This window comes from Plasmopara halstedii, assembly GCF_900000015.1.
Source record: "Plasmopara halstedii genome assembly, contig: Scaffold_2904, whole genome shotgun sequence".
Lineage (NCBI taxonomy): Eukaryota > Oomycota > Peronosporomycetes > Peronosporales > Peronosporaceae > Plasmopara > Plasmopara halstedii.
Genome location: NW_020189809.1, coordinates 1,175,545 through 1,190,394, shown reverse-complemented (window position 1 = coordinate 1,190,394; position 14,850 = coordinate 1,175,545). Strand labels below are relative to the sequence as shown.

The following is a 14,850-nucleotide window of genomic DNA, read 5'->3' as shown; positions in this document are numbered from 1 at the left end:
GGGGGGGGGGGGGATCGGCTGCCATCTCGGTAATGAGAGTTCTCAACTCTTAGACAAGGTCAGTTAACTTCTTCTTGCCCTGTCGGAAGGTAAGGAAGCGCGATCACTCGCGATATACCTGGGAATGCGGCGAGAACACTTGCAAAAAATGACGCTTCAGCTCCTTCCAGGAGGGGAACGCCGCTTCAACGAAATACCGTACGTTTGTGCCCATTCTCGCGCTCGGCCGCCGAGCTTGGAAATAGCTAGCGCCACGCGCTGCTGCTCGTTCTGGAGCATGGCGGATGTCAAAGCCATCTCGGCCTCTCTCACATGGAGCAGGAGATTCTCTTCACCCTTACCCTCGAAAGTCTTAGCGTTCGCCATGAGCAGCCCGGGTTTCGACGGTGGCGTCATAGACGCAATCAATGTCGTTATCGTCTTATCTAGGTGCTCTAGCAGAGCATTTTTATAGCTCGAAACTCTAGGCGAGCGCTTATCGCTTCAGGTCTTGAAAAAAAAGATTTATACGCCCTTAGGGCCAAGCAGGAACATCGTCTTACTAAGCCCGTCCTGCATGCCCTAAAGCAATCAGGAAAATTGCTTCATCCTCACAGAAAATCAGTCGTAACACGCAGGTGTCGATTGACTACTAGTGCTACGAAGTGCAGCGGGGTTGCCATAGTTTTTTGCTTAGAGGAAGCTTGCTAAAGTCACCGACCTTACGTTCTTTACCAGAACCAGTACGAGCGTTGCGGATCGCAAATCGCTACCTTCAAGAGTGCCCAGAACCTTAATCAAGGCAAATCAACTCTTCTGTTCGAATTGGATCTTTATATAAATGTTTTATTTGCGGCAGAGCCGCCTATATCCGAAACCTTAGGCTTTCCTGATTTAATAGTGAAACCTTATTAATATGCATAACTACTGGCAGTCCTGCCATGTAGTGGCTTCTTGTTACGGTGTAGCCACACCATTGTGTGATTACACCATCTTGTGTATTCACACCTTTGTACGGTCACACTATCTTGAGTGACCCACCTTTCATACAATGGCACGTGTAACCCTGTTACACTCTGGGTACGTGTGACTCCGTTACAGTAAAGCGGATGTATTTATTCTTTCTTTGAAATAGACCTAAGGGAATACTGAATTCATGATCAATGAAGTGTATTGAAGTACAATGTGTATGCACTCTGCACGTGTACAAAATTTATAATGTACCTTTGTGTATCGTGAGTGATGGGGGTTGTGGTGTCATAGATATATAAACTATCGGCAAAAACTCAAATATAGTTTATCAATAAGCCGAATAACAAAGTATTGGTAAAATCGAGTCTGCAAAGGAGAGGTCAATAAAGCGCAAGGGCTGTTAGCTTCACGTCAAACGATTCAGATACTTTAATGGTATGATACCACTAGAGGTGTACATTTTGTAGCAGTTTAAACAAAATAAGCATAAATTAAAAGCAGCCTAATGAAATAGATACTTTAGAGGCTCTATATCCCGCTTCTGGTTGGAGCATAGGAGCTCAAATTTTGCGCGTTGTATACGTAGACACTTTGGTCAGAAGCACTTTTGTCCAAGGTGCACGGTATCTCTGCTTCACTAGGTCGACCTCGTTGCCAGTCCGACAATCAGTCGTAAATCGTCCGTATAAATGTGCTACACAGCCATTACATGAAGGTACTTGTATGTACCTTCAGCATGCACCCCCGGAATTAAGAAAAGGACGTTAAAGTATGGTGTTCCCGCAAGCAAATGTGACAACTTATATGGAGTTGCAAACATTTTGTGTAATACAGAATGCTGATTTCTACTAATTTGTACTGGTGAGGAAACCAACATGTTTTTGTCGTTCCAAGTAGGCGGCGTAAGCCAGTAGCTTCTACTAGATACTTTCCACGATAGCTTTTTGAAGTCCAAGTTCCGTAAAACCAAGATGTTGCACAAGTAAAAGCTGAGGTTCGGCATCATTACACATTCGCTTCGATCAATCAGGCACATCAGAACCATCAGTAAATCCTCGAGAACCCCTGAAGTGTTTTGCATGTACCTCTAGAAACCTTGAACTCATTTTGATTTAGTTGCGAATTTGCCTTCGAGGCCTTAAGTCGCTTTTCTCAATTCCAAATCGAGATAGTCTTCTTTGTCCACATTGGAAATCGCTATCTCGTCAAACAAGCGTTTGTTATGTTTGAGGGACGGTTATGAACAGCGCTCTCTTATAATATATCTTTTGAGTTGACGGAACACGACTTATTCGACCATCTGGCCTCGGGAAATCTTGATGCTCTCCATAATTTTTTGATTGTGGTAAGGCGAAGACATGCTTGGTAGCCCAAGGGCCAGAAGCGATGATGAAACGCCGGGAGGCATTCGCCAGCTGCGAGCCTACATGAGGGCATGTATTGACTGTTAGTCGGAGCGCCTCTAGTTCCCGACGTGGATTACTGAAGCTAAGCGTCCAGCTCTTCGAGCAAAGGGGCGATACAAATCTCCATATCTGAATGAAGAAAGTGAACATGGCTAAGCTCTTGATAGTGCAATAGTGCATCGCTCTTATGATTCACAAGCTAGGAGGCCGAGTGTGAAATGGCACTAAAGTACTGTACTTTAAACAAAGCAAATTTTGCAGCGACATTGTTCTCAGGTGTTCACACCGCCTAATCCGGCGTATCGGGTGCGCTCTAAGATGTTGTCTACTAGTGAAGAGAGGTAAAAACTAGAGGGCTATGTCTAGGTGCTGCGAAATTATATCACAATTATGACGGATCCTCTTACGTAACTCTTACTGTAACGGGATTACTGATCACCTTGCCCAGATGAAGATCCGACTCAAAGTATCCGAACAGAGACTGAGATCATACGCTATACGCAGGAGAGAAACCGAAAGCCCTTATAAAAACTAGCTTCTTGGTTGGTCTACCATTATATGGGTGACGTATGTTATATACATGTTTATTTTAAATTATAAGACTAGCTTTCTTGCGTGGTGTAGGGCAAAAGACATTTGTTGAGTGGGTTTCTTCTTCACTGATTCCTCATCCAGAGTCACACCGAATTTTGTCAAATTCATCATGTTATGATCATCGTTTAAAACATCAAACTTGTTCGCCGCACTAGCGCGAAGCCCATACACACCTATACATAAAAAATTTCTGACGTAAAACGAGTCAAAAATTGTTGCTCTTCGAGCGCCTCGAGTCATCAAGGATACCACCTGCACTTAGAGCAGCAACCGAAAAAAATCTACTTTTTTTTGAACCATACGTTAGGTACAGATTGCTGGAAAATACCGGTAAGTATCCCGCTAAAAGTGGGTGAGGTGGCTTTTCATCTCGCCCCTCTTCAAGTATTGCAAACCAGATAAAAAAACGAGACGCCCGAGAAGAGTATCAGTTAGTTCTTGATTTTTTGCAGTACAAAAAATGATGCGGCCATCGAGAAAAAAAACAAGCATCTCTATCTTCGGCTGTTTTCAGCCCCGATAGTCTACATGAGACAGCTGCTACAGCTGTCGATATCACCACAAGTTTAACTTCTTTTTGCTTGTGAGGAGCGCGCAGCACTGGCCGGTTTTGCCTTTTCCGAGGGGGGGATAAACGACGATAGTCCGAATTTGCCAGCTTATAAGCTGCGACGGTTCGAGAGCAGTATAGTTAGTCTGAGGCCGGAAAGGTCCATTTGTTTATGAAGTGCGGGCGTCCCATTCACTTCATCGGAGGATATTGACAGCCCTGACGTACCCGCTGACACACTGAGCGTGAAATTTGCCACGATGCTCGCTATGGCAATGCCGGCAGAGAACTATCCTCCCGCTGCTAGCTCTTGTGAGCTATCTCGGTTGTAGCGGCACCTTCTTACAAGACTTTCTTCGCGATTTCGTCGTTTGTCTGTCATCAGATGTCGATTTTGTTTCTTTAAACCAGCATCGAACAGCGTAGGTTGAGACACCCTTGGCGGTTCAGATTTGCATCACTCCTCTAGGGGTGATCCGTCTTCAAAAACGCTATAAAGCTGACTATCTATACAAAGTGGTATCGTGGTATAGCGTTGACAAGCCCGTACAGATCACACGATGTGCTCGAGCTTTTTTTCGCACTCAAAAAAGAGAAATTAAGCTCATCTTGCTACTTCCGTGGGCGGGATGATGTGTTGTGGTCGAAACGTCATCTCGCAGATCACAGACGCGGTATGTCATGTAAGCTAACAGCGTGGAATGAAGTCTAGTTCTCAAATACAATTCAGATGTGTTTTGCCTACATCTGGTCCCAGCGTGTTGCTTTTGAGAATCATGGCGCTCAGCCATGGCATCGCTCGCTTGGAGCATGACGTGTAATCTCAATGAAATAAATCTTCGATTTCGCTAGGAAGTAATGCCAGGCTGATATCAACGATGCAAATAATCTCGATAGCCTCACTTCCATTAGGCTGGACCCCAAAAAAACTGATATATTAAAGATTTAATTATAAAAGGAAGTGAAGCCTTTAAAAGCAACCGCTGTGCTGCTAAACGCAAACATAATAAGCGGGGAAATTCGCTCCATCACCGCGGTCTCTCTGTACAAGTTCTCTGGAGGCCATCTGCCATATTACAGCTTACGTATTGCTTTTGACCGCGGTCGCCGGCGCGTGACTTTTTCAATCTGGCGCCGTCTCCCCAAGCTTTGCCACTTTGTTGGATAATACAAATGTCTGTCCGACATAATGGCCATTGGTCAGCCACGTTCATTAAAGAGTTTGTTAAGAAACATCTTGGCTGTCTCCTCACCAGCTATAGTACCCTTGACAGCAGCGAGAAAAGCCATATTGATAAGACAGGCCAACAAGATTTCAATATCGGTACTAAACGAACGCGACTTTTGGAAAAAAATCAAACACAAAGTTTGTACTTAGGAACTGCCACCACTCGACTGCAACTGACAGGCTGACCAAAGGTGCCGACGCGTGTAACGAAAGTTTAATCGTTACACGTTTCACAAGCATGCAGAAATGTCATGCATGTTGCGCTAGCTCATTTAGTAAGCTCCATTATTGTCATTACTATCGAAATTATGGCATCTCAAATATTCCCAATGAAACATACGTGTAATGTGAAGTTGTTTAAGTTTAGATTGAGCCCAAGTGTACGATGTATGAAAACATTACTGCGATACTTTTTCTGTAATACCCTTTCCCGCTATGGAGCGGACCCCCCCCCTCACTGCGTGTCACACTTCTTTTGTCAGTTTAAAGAATTGTGAAGAAGTGAGTTTTCAAGGAGCAGCCACTGCCCTTGGAGCTTCAATTCATTTCCTGAACTTTACATTGTTTGCTTCTTAGGGCATCTTCAGGGTTTAATTTTCCAAGGTGCACACCAACACATGGCGAAGCAAAAGGCGCGGTCTTTGCAACTGGCAGCCGTAAAACCATAATCATTGGGAAACCTAAAGTATTTTCCTCTAAGACCGATCGTAGCCACACTTCAATTCTTAATCCAAAGCCCTTCGTTCCCTTAAAGACTTATAGGCGAACCGCTCAAGAGAGGGATGACTCACGGTCTCTGCACTACTTAAATGGTTGGAAAAGCTGCGACATACTGCTGCGGGACCCATCATAACGTCTAGCCTGTCGTTAACGACCCGAAACTAGCGCAGAAACTTCGGCTGCTATCTGATGTGTTTTGCCGGACTGAGGCGAGTTTATATTGCGCCAATGCATCTAGTTCTTTTGCTAGCGCAGAGCGAAGGAGAGCACAACATCACTCCTCGAGCACTTTCTGACCTCAAAGACCACAACCCCTTAGAAATACCACCTTCTCTTAGAATCGCAGCGGTCACACCGATTTGTACCCTTGGTGAAGAATGTATCTTGGATAATGATTTCTTAACATAATGCCGCAGAATATCGTACATAACTATTGCTCCGGTGGGAAGGCTCCTTGTCTCTTTAGTTGCAATACAGCATCAGTGAAGTAGACGCTCGACCGGATTATCAATTGATTCTTGATCGTGCAAAGAGTATCGGATGAACTGGACGTCTACTTGAAATCTTATCACTCTCAATTCTAGCTGTGTACAGTGAAAATCTAATCCAACGGACAGCAGTTGCCAATAATGAATTAGTGTAGAATTTAGATCAAGGTCGGTCATTAGTCACTTACGGCAAGCGCACTACGACGGGCGGTCCTGACTCTGCTCTGAAAGACATAACAACCTATGCACACCAGATCATAAATGTAGCGGTGCCAAAGAATTTTTCCAAGCAGGCCCTCAAACCCCTGTGTGTTATTGTGTTGATGGTGATACGTTCAACTCTATAGGTATTGGCGACCGCCCTGGTGTTATCAATGGTTTACTAGCTACTCAACGTGGAGTCAAATCACCTTTTGTTGATCGAGCAGCGCTAGAAAGCCAGCCCTCACCCGGCTGGCTTTTGCCTTCTCTCGGCTACGCAATACGTCTACTATCTTTATAAGTCTTGGCGCGAGGCTAAATCTGAGATGATCACTACCGGGTACAAACTCAATTTCTTGACTCACTGTCATGCAGGTGAAAGACGTATAGTGAGTACCTTGTCAGCAAGTCGCAATAAGCCTTCAGCAAGAAATATTAGAGTCCGTAACTGTTTCTAGCGCTAGCTACCCCACCAGTGATATGATCTGTTAGCACTAAAATATGATAATTAGTCTATCCATGATGGGTTCTTGAGCCTAACTCCTTTGGAACCAACTGCAACATTCCGATATTATCTTCGGCTTACATTTCAATGCATATATTTTCCAAGCATACTTGATCGGCACCAATGTAAGCTTCTGCCGGAGGAAGTGAAGGAAGACCTACAGTCCCAAAGACTGTCTAGAAAGCTTCATCACGCGTGATTGATATCTCTCGCCACAAACCTATGAGGTATCAATGCCCCACACGGCAGATGGCTTTGCTGCTCCGTAGCATCTTGACAGCATAGACTCATCTCCACTATCTATAATGTCGCGCGCTCCAATTAGAGATTTACATTTTTTTTCGGCTTTATGGTCTCTGGAAGGGAGATTGCGAAATCCAGTCGCTTCTTCTCTCCACCAATGCTGGCACATTAGACAGCAGCTCACAGCTATTTCTTACCGTCCCGCTAGAGATTCTTCAGTGCAAAGTGCACGGCAACCATCTTGAACTTGTGGCTTCCGTACCCAATCTCAACGCCAAATACTATCAGAGCTGTAACTTCTATAGGGACAGGAAATGAATGTTTGATTATTCATCCCCGCGACAACAGAATCAGTTTTTAAAGCTAACTACATCACTGGCTCAAACGGATTCCAAAGCAGCCAGTTAAGGACCGAGGATGGTAATTGCCCCCTGAAACTGCTTAGCTTCCTTAAATAATGCGCAGGTGACGCCATTCAGAAGCGTTTTAGCCAGTCATCGGTAGGAGGCAAATAGCATCCATCGTTAGCGGGCTGATGTTGAACGTCTAGAACTTTTACAGCCGAGGTGAGTATATGGTTGTTCCCGACGCGAAAAATTGAGCTACATATTTGGCCATACTTCAAAGAGAGTCACGGCGTGTCGCACATGTGGTCACCTAGCTCAAACGAGACGTGCGCAAATGAATAAATGTAACGTTATCAACATGAGCAGCTTAATTCAACGGATCTGATGAGTGTTGACCCTGACAACAAGCGCATACACACCGCCACAATAAGGTCAGATCTTCAGCAAAAGCTATCCACTAAATGGAAGGCCTTTGGATGCAGTTCGCACCGAGATAATTCGCGACAACCTTACCATCTCTGTGGGGCGGTGGGTGTTGCATTTTATTTTAAATACAATTTCTGTGTTTCGAAGACTGTATGCGAATTGGAAGTGAGAGCCGTATGGATATGTCAAAAACGATGAATTTTGGCCAAAACGAAGCAGAAGAGACAGTTATCGTATGTGCTGAACAGCTTCGCGGTACTCAGAGTTGATTGTGCGGAGCATTAGCGCCTTGCGCGCCGAAAAGCGGCGATAAACCCCTCACGAGAAGGCGTCAAGCCTAGGAAGACCGCACTGTGTCTATTGGTGTTGCTTTGGCGAGTCAAGTAAAGATCTCGACCAGGAAACAGAAGAACTCCTGGCGCGGGCTCAAGCCACGATACCTTCCATGCAGTAAACAGGACAGTTCGCTATAAATGACAATATTTTGTTAAGTTCTCCAATAGAGCTCGAAAGGCAGAAGTGGTAGTGACCAGCTAGCTAAAGACGATGCAGAAATAAGATATATTGCGAACTCCAAAGTGTGTATCTATTGTGGCGGAAAAAAAACGACTGTATGTCGTAACCTCTGAGTTTATATCTGTCGAAACGGTAACAAACAGTTGTGAGCTGTTGTTGTCTGTGTCAGCATTAGCCGAAAGGAGAAGCGCCTGGATGTCGCATTCTCCCTGCCAGAGTCTATAGATCTAATTTGAAGTAATAAGCTTAAGGTGGAGAGCGCGACTTTATAATTTATCGCTATCAAGAGTTAACAGTACAATAAAATCATCATGCCTCATCGTGCGGTGAAGTAAAGCGTCACGGTTTTATGGTGAGAGAGATCAATGTCGTGAATGAAGTTTTCGAGAAAGTCCTGCGGACTGAAAATCCTCCTTTATTACCTTCAGCAGAAGCTTATATATATTGATAAAAAATGCTTGAGAAATGTGAGGACGCCACAGAAAGGTTAAAGTTGGTACCAGAGAAAGAGCTAAGTTTATGGATGAGCTTACCAATCAGGGTGATCTCAGTGCACTGGGTTTAAGGAGCGCGGTAACTCCCCTGAAATAATTTAAAAATCCATTTTGATTTTTGTGTAAGGAATTTTACATTTGGTGATACGAGATCCCCTGGATATGGCATCAAAGTGCGTCATGAACTTCGCTTGATTTTCGGAGCAAAATAATGCGTTATACGGCAATAGCCTGACATTACGAATGGCGTGACGTTGCTGATGTTTTCTGACGTGCAAAGCAAGCGAATTTGGTGAGAAGTTTAATCGGCCTACTTGGCGTCGACTTTTTGTGTCAGAAAGGCTAACGTCAAGCGGCATATTGCGCATGCTTAAATTAAGCTGAATGCAGTCACAAATTTGGAGAAAAAATCATGTTCTGCAGAACAATATGCCCTTTGTTTGTCCTTATGTCTGGGTGATGAATATAATAACTGTCAGCGATATACAGCGATTTCTCTTTTTGCGATGCGTGACCACAGTGGTTTATCTGGTAGTAATTGAGACTGCTACAGCAAGTGTATAAGGCACCAAAAACAAGTTAAGAGATAGAGCTGTCCAAATCGCATCCTGGCCGTGCGCAAATCTGTCGCGGTAGTACACTCGAAAAATGGTCGTGCACAGCTTAGGAAGTCGTATGTGGAGACCACGTTGAGTACTTGTGGGCAGTGGTCAGATGTAGAGATTAAGCTCAAAAACGCCATTAGTCGATATCGACGAGCGGGCTTTTGATGCCTATGAAATAACAATTCTAAGCTATTCTTTTTTCAAAGTAGGACCTCCAGATATATTTAGCGATGATGAGATTGTTGTAGATTGACCAAAGTCGCTGTCTCAGAAAGACTTGAGATGGTGGTCTGGCCAGGCCGACTTCTCGCACAAGAACTGCGCCAGCTAGATCGACATGACACGATCCCTTACCAATATCCTCGAAATATAATGCCGAATGATGAAGGAGCAGCATAAGGGGCAAACTTTAAGGCTGTAAAATATAGTTTCATGAGTTATCGCATTTGGATTTTCGAATTCGGATCGCTCATTCCATATTGTATACGACGCTTCAAACTTTGTGCTATGGTGTGCTGAGCTTCAAGCATTACCAATGGACATGAACGTGTGGTCGTGCTTCAGTCCTGCCAGCTTAATACGACTGAGAAAGAGTACCTGTTCCTGACAAAAAGATACTCGCACTGAAATTCGCAACCTTTACGTTCATGGTGCACCTATTGACTCTAACCCGTTTCGGTGATCTGTTCAGAACATGCATCGTTGCACACAGCGACGTCATCACCACATCTCTTACTTTGACGCGGCTTAATGTGGTGGCAATTGCCCTTTCGTGACCCCTACTATAAATTATCGCATCTCAAGATGGTAACATCACCATCAGACAAGGCGCTACGTACATTTTACGGATCAATTGTATCATGTGTTGAGTTGATCAAACTTTAAAGCAACAAATTTTAAGAGCACACATGCCGCGACAGCAAAGTGCGTGGATGCGCGCCTGTATTGCTATTTCTTATGCTAGGAAAGGCTTGCTGTGCCTCAGCACTGACAAAATGATCGATAAACGTAAAGTGGATCTGGTGGTGAAGCGATAGTGATTGAGAACTAATCAAAGCATTTGCTGCCCTTTTGGGTGCTACCTCGGATGATAAAATCCTGCTGCGCTGTGAGATCCTATATTGGTAACCCGAAATGTAGAGGATGGTAGGCGCATTTATCCGTGCGTGTGAACAGCGGTGCCGAAGCGAAAAGCTCCCACTCATTAAGCTTGCGTTCAATATCGTAGTGAATGCATCCACAAAGCTCACTTTATTTGGTATAACTCTCTTCTGGTTTCCAATCTCGTAGAGGAAGGGCTATCGAATAATTTGCATCGGTAATTCGACATTATTTGCATCGAAGGTTCCAGCCCGGCTATATGTCGTGGCGAAATTGTGGATTTGTATGTTATATGTAGCGTCACACGCCAAGTGTCCGACGTTATGGCTGAGCGCCAGAATTTTCAGATGCATGCAATATAGACTTGTATAAGGGTCACAGACTTCAGAATGCGCTGTATTATCACACACACATATCGTGTCTACGCTTCGTGAGATATTGTTTCAAGCACAATACGTTATACCGCTCACGGATGTAATAATATAATGATTACCTTCTTTTTGCGTTGGCGTCTCAAGGTACATTCTTATGGCTCACTGGTAGGCCCAAGGCCTTGATCGCTGATGATTCAAGCATATTGCAAAACCAGGTGGAGGACGCAGAAAATCCCTATTTAAGCGAGTCTTTACCACGCTTATCATCCCCGAGAACTGTTCAGTCGTCGAGGAGATTGTTAGTGAAGAAGATGATGCAATAATTGATGATCGAGCTCAATGGACTCGATAGGGGTCAAGAAAGAAAGAAAGGGCCCTGCGTCGAGCTCCGGAAGCCGAGGTACAATCCCAGCCGTCCTTTGCGCTCTTCTGCGTTCAATGGCTAGTCAATGAAGTAGAACAATACCGCTCTTACTAGCTAGTCGGAACGAAATCTTTTTCTTAGACGGATCTCTGTTTTTCCTACATCATGTAATAAGGTATCTTTCACTCCGTATCATTGACGCAGATCTAAGGGTTTCGTAACTCACGCAGCGCGATGCGTTTTAAAAAAGCGCGCTCGACGTATGACCAATCCCAGTATTGGACGCACGCCAGGACTTTTGAAGCTGGGTATTTCCAGCAACGTGCCGCTACAAATCAGATGGTTAACGAGAGCCAGCACCGAGAGGATCATGCTCCGTCAGCACTGCTTAATCTGACCACAATGGCTAACTCCCCTGTTTAATGTACACCAGGGCTGTCAATATTTGCCAATGAAGAGGATGAGATGCTCGCACTTCAAATTTATTAAATTCTTGCGACCTCACTGTAGCAGAACAGTTTTTGCGCCGTTTCCGCTTATGACCTAGCAAATTCGGACTCTCATCATTTATCATCTCTTAGAAAGATGCAGGCCGCTCGAGTGCAGCGCTCTTCAATATCAATCAGGAACCAAAGTTGTGGTGAGCTCGACAGTTGTTATAACTTTCACAAGGAGATGATTGGGGATAAAAACAACATGAGCTCGAGGTGAATGTTTTCTTACCTCGACGACCGCATCATTTTTTTTACTAGGCAAAACTAAGAGCCAACCGACATTCTAGTCGGACGTTTGTTTTGCAAAAGCTAGCTTGCAGCTCTGTAAGTAGTTAAGACAACGAGGCACCATACTTGCAATCAGTGAGATTTTTATTGGCACTTTTGCCAGCATTCTGTACCCGAATTATGGCTTAGAAGGAGAGTACCGCTTCTCCCGACCGCTGCTCTCGGCGCAGGTTGCATCATTGAGTAGTCGTGGTTTGTGGGTTTAGAGAGCGTTATGCGACCCAACCGTTTGTCGCTCGTTTTGTATTCAGAAATTTTTGCGCATACGTGTGTAAGGGCCTCGCGCTAACGTGGCGAGCAAGTTCAGATGCTTTAGATCAACGATCATAACGTGATGATATTGAAAAAAGTTGATGTAATTTTAAATGAGGGTACCGCGAAGAAGAATTTAGGGTAAACATATGTCTAGCCCTACATCACGCAAGAAGCGTTTACAATGCATTCATATGTAGTATATGTTTACATCAATTATATATCATTATTATAATAGTGAAGCAACCGAGGGACTAGTTACTACTGATACTCGCGGTTTATCTCCTGGGTATAGCGTTTGAGCCCAATCTCTGTGCGCTTGTCAGCGTAGACACTTTAAGTAGAAATGTTCAATTGTGCAGGGTGCACTTAAACCACATAACAGTAAGAGTTACTTCCCCCGGAAGAGGGTCTGCCGTAATTGTGATACAATTTTGCAGCACCTGGATATAGCCCGCTAGGTTCGACCTCTCTTCACTTGTAAACAATATCTTAGAACGCACCCAATAGCCTCATTAGGAGGTGCAAGCACCGGTGACCAATGTCGCAAATTTCGCGCTCCAAAGAGATGGTACGATAGTGTTCATTCTTGCGCCCGGCCTCCCAACAAGAGCGGTATGCTGCTGTCTTTTTGGAGCTTAACCATGGCAATCCAAATGATTTTTTGTTTCTACCCATCAAGCTTTAAGCGCTTAACATCAGTGACCTCACGCTGGGAGTCGGTTGCGCAATCAATAGATGCCATCCTGGTGGTTGAGTTCCAGACGCCTCCAGGCGATTCATAATCGCTTCTGGCCTTTCGACCGCCGAATATGCTACACCATTCGTCAGTCGAGAGGCAACAGCATACTTGGCGGTACGAAGCACAACTTTTTCTAAGCGCTAGTTGTTCCGATACCAGGCGATTGAGAAAGTTGTGTTTCATCCTCTTGAAGGACAAAGATCTTTGCAACTCGGTCCTTGGATTGACAGTGAGGTCTACCTAGTGAAGCAGGGATACCGAGCACCTTGCACAGAGGTTCTTTAATCAAAGCGTCTTTGTATACAATGCCCAAAGGTTGGACTCGTATGCTCAAGCCACACAGAGCCTCTAAAGTATTAAATAACTACATTGTTTTTATTTTAATAAATTTTATTTAATTAAAAACTCAACGTACGCGTTTAACGGAATCGAAGCTACCAGTTCACGTGCTTCACGGACCTCTTTGCAGAGCTGATAGTACCATTACCTTAGTAATTTGATTGTTCACGATACACAAACGTATATTGAAAATTTTGTTCACTAGAGAAGAGAAGATATAGAGAATTGCGTTTTGCAAAACTGCATACATAATAGATCAGGATCTACTCCAATATACTTCTTTGCTTCTGTTGATAAAAAAACAGTATACACTTTAAGTCTAATTTATAAACGTCGTTTTTACTGTACGCAATGATTAAAGTAGATTTGTTGTGTGGATCATCCTTTAAATCTCCCCAACCTATTGTTGCCACCTCTCTCAAACAGCACACATCCTGAGTATCCTCGAATTGCTTCAGAATTCTTGAGATTATGAAATACGAACAGGCCTGGCAATTCCGATTTGTTTTTATGGTATTTCAATGGCAGTTTGTATTGTATTTGTCACAGATTCACCACAGCACAGGATGAAAATGGTAGGATGATCCACATAGGGGAGATGAACCACATAGGGGAGACGATCCACATAGGGGCGTGTACCACACGTTTCGGGAAAATTCATGAGGGTATCATCCACAGATAACATTTGCATTGCATCATGTGAGCCTTGTCTCATGGACCTTCGTCTTCATCGTCCTCATCAGTACAAGTATTTGGTACCTTTGTTTTGCAATGCACAAAAATGCAGTGTGTACGTACACCATAATATTGTTCCTTGTCAAGGTATAGCAAATCGTCGTCGAGCTAGAATCCCATTATCGATTCATATAGCCTGAAGTCAGTTGAGCTTAGAAGTTATTTATATAATTACACTATGGTCCAAGTAAATTACTTCCCAGGTCACAGAGATATCGACTCGTTCGAAAGTGTTAACGCTTATCACTTTCAAAATTTCCTGATAACCCAAAAGTTGCATCAACAGTAAACGCCATGAGGTCTGGCAGCATCGTTTCCACTTCCATCGCTCTATTTGTACTGCAAGTACAAGGAGCTCCAGAGCGCAAACTCGAAGCCTTGACAGAGGGCGATACTCTTACAAAGATGGAGCAATTCTTCGGGGCGAAGTTTGAAAGGAAATTCAAGGACCTTCCGACTTCAGCAAGACTCGAAACAGCACCCTGGAACGGCCCTATCTGGGATACCTATTTCGACAGTATCAACTACCCATGGAAGGCCGACCAACCATCTCCAACTGAAAAGTATGCAATGGCTTTCGGTTTGAATGCAACCGAACTGAAGGAAAGGTGTCCGTCAGGCTTGGCATTTATTCAGTGCCCGACTCAAGGCCTTCATGTGTTTGGTCTTGCACAGATGAAGAGGACATATGCACCAATCGTGGTGGTAAGGGCATCTGTATTCCGAGATGGTTTGGTCTCAGTCATGGGGTGGCGCCTGCAGCTGTTTTCGAGAAAGAGCCCTTGTGTCCAATCACCTACAACAACGTCGAATTTCACCCGAATGATATCAAGGGATTGATTTCGGCTGTCTATGCTGAAGCAAACATTTCGACAATTACTGGCGGA

At 44.2% G+C, this 14,850-nt stretch overlaps 2 protein-coding genes across 2 annotated transcripts; both read left to right on the top strand.

The window, feature by feature from the left end:
- Positions 1–10,860: 10,860 nt before the first annotated feature.
- On the top strand, positions 10,861–11,101 carry PHALS_05665 (uncharacterized protein; the record flags this gene model as incomplete). Its single annotated transcript, XM_024719247.1, has 2 exons — positions 10,861–10,893; positions 10,949–11,101. 2 exons carry the CDS (start codon positions 10,861–10,863, stop codon positions 11,099–11,101), a joined length of 186 nt encoding a protein of 61 aa, XP_024584564.1.
- A 3,156-nt stretch (positions 11,102–14,257) lies between these two features.
- Positions 14,258–14,803, top strand: PHALS_05664 (RxLR-like protein; the record flags this gene model as incomplete). The annotated part of the gene is made up of 1 exon (XM_024719245.1): positions 14,258–14,803. The coding sequence occupies one exon, from the start codon at positions 14,258–14,260 to the stop codon at positions 14,801–14,803; it is 546 nt and encodes a 181-aa protein (XP_024584563.1).
- Positions 14,804–14,850: the final 47 nt, after the last annotated feature.